Raw genomic sequence first — 6000 nt, 5'->3', positions numbered from 1 at the left:
CTGGGTTTATATGCTTACAAGGCCAGAGTTAGATGGTGGTATACTTCTCTAAACCCTGTCTGGACTACAGCTTCTACTGTTACTATCCCAGGTGGGGCTGCACTAGTGTAAAATTTTGACAGATGTGGGGCCTATACATAATAATTTATGACTACTATATGTTCATCTGACTGTTGTAAGGGGGTTTATTGTATGAAAACATAGGATTAATTCAAGAAGACCCTGTCTGTAGGCAGGCAGGAAAGAGTACAATGGCTTCAGACATCTGCTAACCTTTAAGGGGCAATACAAGAGCCATTCACTTTGATGTTCCCCCTTTAACTCTCCTGTGAATATCAAACTAGTTTGTTAGGGCTTTGTGTATTTCGAGGGGAGGAGGGTCACCAAGCTGTGAACACATGAAAACGAAGACCCAGACTAGGAGTAGGCTTACACTTAAAATGCTGCTGTAGCGCTACAACTACATTACTACATCGACATGAGTAGAGCATAGAAGAAGCTCTGTCTACGTGCTACTGTCTATGACGGGGGTTAGGTTGGTGTAACTATGTTGCTCAGAATTGTGGATTATTCACACCCCTGAGCAACAGTTATACTAAAGTAAATTTACAGAATAGACCTGGCCAAGATTTAAAAGGACACACTCCCTGTAGCAGCTGGAGAGGCATTTAAGGGAAAAAGACTGACATCTAGTCCCCTGGACTCGCAGGAGTGCTGGGAAAGAAAATTTGCCCAGCACCTTTACCAGAGTGGCAGGACTTAGCATAAAAAGGGGCTCGTGTGTACTCTCTAATGCTTTATGTTGGCTTACAATACATTTTCTCTTGCACATTGTTGTTCCTACCCTTAAGATTCAACAAGACCTGAGTTTAAGAGTGCCATCTGGTCATGGAGGTTATGCACCCCTGCCCCTAAACCCTTGAGACGAAGCCCCACCAGTGGGACTTGTTCTGCTGAGCCACAGGAGACTCCTCTGCCGGAGTCCAACCCAAAGCAGGGCCAGGCGCCACAGCGGCCCGGAACTAGGGTGACCAGACAGCAAGTGTGAAAAATCTGGACGGGGGAAGGAAGAGTAAGAGGCGACTCTACAAGGCAAAGCCCGGAATATCAGGACAGCGGGTCACCCTGGGCCTGACACCGCAGGCGCAGCCCGCCCAGACCTCGCCATCACCACCGGCCGGCGGGGGAGGGGGAGGCGAGCGCGGCTGCCTCGCGCCTCGCTCGCAAGTTGGGTCCAGCCGGAGGCGGAGGCGGCCGCGGCCTTGGGGCCTGGGCGAGGCCCCAGAGCGGAACTGCCCGGCCCGGGGAGCTGCTTCCCGGCGGAGCCGAGTTCAGGGACGCACCTTCCGCCGGGGTCGCCGCTGCCGCTGCTGCTCGGCGCGGCCAGAGGACCCCGGGCGGGAGCTGGAGCTGGAGCTGGAGCTGGGCCCGGTTCGGTGCCGCCGCCGCCCGCGGGGAGTTTGCGGCCGAGCCCCCCGGGCGCGGCCATGGCGATCCCGATGGTGCCGATGGAGAGCCAGCTGCAGAGCATCTTCGAGGAGGTGGTGGTGAGTCGCCGAGCCGGGCCCGGACTCGGGCCGCCCCCCCCCCAGCCCAGGGATGACGGGGTGGGAGGGAGCGGGGGGTCCCTGAGGTGTCTGGCTGGGGGGTGTGGGGGGGTCCCGGAGGTGTGAGGAGCTGGAGCGGGGTTGGCTGCAGCCTTGTTTACAAATTGGGGGATGAGCCGCACTTGCTTTCGGCTTGGCTGGTTTTGTCCCAGCACGACGGTGAGCGGCAGGGCGGGCCCCGGTGCGACCCTGTCAATGTATCATCATAGGGGTTGTTTGACTTTTGGTGGGGGCGGGGAAGAGGTATCAATAATCGCTGTCTAAATAGCGTTTATGTTCGTTATTTAGGCCCCCCCCCACCTTAATTTTTTGCCCATCTACTTCTTAAAAATCAATATTAGCATTAAAAACAAATTCTTGACCAAACAGATCTGAGCCACTTCCACATAATTATGAATCATGTCTCCCTGGTTTTAGAGATGCATAAACATGCAACACACGCATCAAAGAAATCTATCGCTGAAGCCTGTCCCCTTTGCCCATCTGCCTGAGCACGCTACATTCACGTTTAACAGTCCCTGTTCACTCTGTCACTCATCTGGGCTTGACATAGTCGGGGCTGGTATACACTAGAGCAGTGGTTCTCAACCGGTGGTACGCGGAAGACGGCTCGGTGGCACGGGAGGCGCACCCTGCCGCCGATTCCGCCGCTGAATCCCCCCCTGCCGCCGCCGAGAAAGCCCTCTGCCGCCGAAAGTCCTACCCACCCTGCCGCCGAAAACGGCCAAATGGCGGCAGGGTTTCGGTGGCGGGTATTGATCCAACCATGCAACCTCCGCCGCCCCGCATATTTACTGAGTTCCACTCGGGCCAGGTACAGTCAGGTGAAGCAGTACTTGACCTGACTGTACCTGACCCAAGTGGTACTCGGGGAAAAAAAGGTTGAGAACCGCTGCACTAGAGAGTTTTGTTGACAAAATAGTGGAGGTTTACACACTGAAAGGCGCCTCCCACCGATGTAAGTCCCCTGCTATGCCAGCATAATAAAACCATCTCCATGAGAGGTGTAGGGCATAGTTTCAGTGTAGACACTGCATCCCTCTTACATCAGTAGTTAGTTATCATTCTTGTGGAGCCCTGAAATTGACAAGAAAACCAGCTAGGATCGGGGCAAAAAGCCCTGGGGCAGCTGGACTCCGGCTCTGCCTGGCAGCTAGGAGGGGAGAAGCTGGACCCCAGCTGGCAGGGGAGAAGTCCTTCAGGAAGCTGAGCCCAGTCTCAGTTCCTTGCACTATCCCTCTTAGGTCGATGCAAGTACTCCTGGTGAGAACGCACTGTAAAGACCCTAGGAGGGTAGCGGGGACATCAGTAATTACTGCAGTGACGGATTTTTTTTTTTTTTTTTTTTGAGTGTAGACAAGGGCAGGGCCAAATAGAAGGGAGAAATCTGGACTCATCCCCTCCTACATTGCCTCTCTGAGCTATCTATTTGGAGAGGCAGTGCCCCCTCATGCCCTCCCCAATCTCATGCCAGCCCCTCTCATGCCCTCCCAATCTGCCCATGGAACTAATGTGGCCCACTAATAATGGGCTGAAAGAGGCAACAGTTTGATGGAAGAGTATGTCTCAGCTCACCACTTGCCTAACCAAAGCTAGACTGTAGTGATTTGTAGATATGGTAGAAGTTGGTTTTAAGGAAGGATTTTAAAAAAGGGGACACAGTGGTGGTGATAATTTGAATGGGAATTTTTTTTCAGGCATAGGGGATAATTTAGGAGAAATCCTGGAAATACTTGATTGAGAAAGGGGTGGTCAAGGCTGGCATCATTGGCAGAGCAAAGACAAAGATTGATGGGTCATTCAGTTATCAAGCTGAGTAGCACAGGGCTAAATGATAAAAAAGCAAAAACAAAGAATTTGTGTTTGATGCAGTGGTGGAGAGGGGAACCAGCAGAGGAATACAAAGAGTGGGAAGATGTGGTTGGAGCCAGGAAGATGATCCCAGTATTTTTTGTAGATTTAAGGAGTGTGATGTGGCAGGTATCTAAAACAGAGAGGTTGGGGTTATAGAAGTTAATATCTAGGCTGACAAAGGGCCTCAACAAGAGATCTGGCAGTCAGACAGAAAAGGCTGAATCTTAAGGAGAAAAGCGACAAAACTTGGATGAGGACTGGATATGTAGGTCTAGAGAGGACCAACCTGAAGATCCTGCCTGGATTATAAATCTGAGTAATAGCGAAAATTATAATTTTATCCATAATTTAAAATGTTTGACATCCTCTCACTAAACAAGGGTTAGCTTCCTTGTAGCCCATCTGCACTAGATTGGTTCCATAAGATAGTGGTGTAATGCTAACTGTGAAAACACAATCCAAGTGATGACACACTGATAATATAAACGTGGTTTAGATTAGACTTTCATTGCAGGATCAAGCTGTGGGAGAAAGCTCTTAGTCATTTTTTAATATCTGAAGTTCCTTTATCTTCACTCTGCATTGATGAGCATCCCTTTTGTGTCCCTTCTCCAGCACGATAAGGTCTAAGACTTCTGGTCTGTTCCATGCTGGAGTGCGTTTGGGCTTTGCAGTAGCCATGCTGAGACCAATGGGAAAGCTCTCTCCACGCTGGCAGCAAGTACAGGAAATGAAGATTCAAATCTTCCCGGGGCTGCTTTGGGGGAGGGTACTCTGAAATGGGGCATCATGGGATACATTCCGGAGGCCACGTAATTTGAATTAAGTCCCATTGCGTCCACACTTACACTCATTTGAATTAACAAGTTTGAATTAGGTGCTACACCACTTGCAGAGGTGGTCTTATTAATTCGAATTTAAAGGCTCCTTAATTCAAATTAACAATGCGCAAGTGTAGATGCGGGAGTAATTAATTCAAATTAAGGGACTTTAATTCAACATAAGCCGCCAGTGTAGACCAGGCCTAAGTGAGTGAGTGTTTCTAGCCAGCCATTCCTTCGATTATACAACAGAATGATCCCAGCAAATACCCCCAGTCCCAGATACAACCCCAAGAACTTCCGTCTTACAATGTTCAGTTAAGCCCACAGAACAATGTAAGCTCATATAAATTCGTCAGTTTAACAAAGAAATTGATATGCACCAGCCTCGATGCTCCCAGAGAAGTCTCCAACAGACTTCACACCAAGTGCACTGTTTTAGGTAGAGCAAACAAACACATTTATTAACTACAGAAGGATTTTAAGTGATTATAAGTCAAAACATAAATCAGATTTGGTCAAAAGAAATAAAAGCAAAACACATTGTAAGCTAAGCGTCATACTTTCAGCAACCTTACAAATTTAGGTGATTCTCACCACAGGCTGGCTGGTTTTCCTTCAGCCAGGCTCTTCCCTTTGGTCAGCACTTCAGTTGCTTGGTGGTGTTAGTGGATGGAGGTGAAAGAGAGAGAGCATGATGCATGGCGAATGTCTGCCCTTTTTATATATATATCTATCTCCCTGTAAACCTTAAACCTAACACCACCACCCCCGATCCGGGATACTGCAGCCCATCCCACCATTGTCCTCCCCAGACCCACACTCCCACCCCCATGCATGGACTCACTTACTCCCCTTGGCAAATACCTCCCAGGGATCCTCCCCACACGATGGATAGCGTCCCCCCTCCCCCCCCCATATATACCCCTCTGCATGCCATTATACTCCCCAGACCTCCACTCCCACACATGGACTCACTTGCCTTCCTTGGCAAATGCCTCCCAGGGACCCTCCCCCCACGCTGGATAGCGTCCCCCTCTCCCCACATACCCCCCTGCAACCCTCAAGCCCCACACTTCCAGCCCCTCCTACGGGGCCACAGCTCATCATGCTGCTGCCACCCCCTGATCCCCGATCACCGCCCAACCCCCCACTGCATACCATCCCTGGATGTTGTATTACTGTGCCTTTTAAACCCTGACCGTTGTGTTTTTGTTTTTTGCTTAAACATTTTCTCTAATAAAACGTTTAATTCCTTCTCCCCTCTGGGGCTTTACTCCTCCCCCCTGGGGCAGGTGACAAACAATGTCCCTATATGCACTTATCCAGGTCCTGAGTCAGTGAGCATTACCTCCTCAGGGTTCCAAGCTCCCCAGTGGAAGGGAGGTGACTCACTTGAGAGTCCTATTGATCGATCCTCTCTCTGTTAATGCTCAGGCCAGTCCTTTGTTCCTGGAAAGCTGAGCTGAGTTTGTCCTATACATGCCTTGATGAGGTGCGAACTGCTCCTGGAGAGTTTTGCCTGGACATGTCTTAAGCCATGAGGAAACATCTTTGGGAATATTACATAGTGCAGCCTCAAAACTATACACATGAAATTGCAACCAACATACTGCTATAACAATAATGACCAGTACCTCATGAGCATCCCAGAGACATCTAACGTGACGTACTTTGCATTAAATAATACACAATTATACTAGATGGGTGGACATGGG

General features: G+C 49.9%; 1 protein-coding gene across 2 annotated transcripts in view; it reads left to right on the top strand.

The window, feature by feature from the left end:
- Positions 1-1421: 1421 nt before the first annotated feature.
- The window catches only part of MED23 (mediator complex subunit 23), a 52920-nt gene continuing 48341 nt past the window's right edge, over positions 1422-6000 (top strand). For both annotated transcript variants that reach the window (XM_067546748.1, XM_067546747.1), the window contains exon 1: positions 1422-1547. In XM_067546748.1, coding sequence (XP_067402849.1) covers positions 1488-1547 — 60 coding nt within the window. In that variant the 5' untranslated portion in view covers positions 1422-1487. The remainder of the gene's footprint in view (positions 1548-6000) is intronic.

Source organism: Emydura macquarii, unplaced genomic scaffold (genome assembly GCF_026122565.2).
Source record: "Emydura macquarii macquarii isolate MOO-44397 ecotype Brisbane River unplaced genomic scaffold, CSIRO-AGI_Emac_v2 contig_1146, whole genome shotgun sequence".
NCBI lineage: Eukaryota > Metazoa > Chordata > Testudines > Chelidae > Emydura > Emydura macquarii.
The sequence above is the reverse complement of the archived record's forward strand: the minus strand, read 5'-3'. Positions and strand labels throughout refer to the sequence as shown.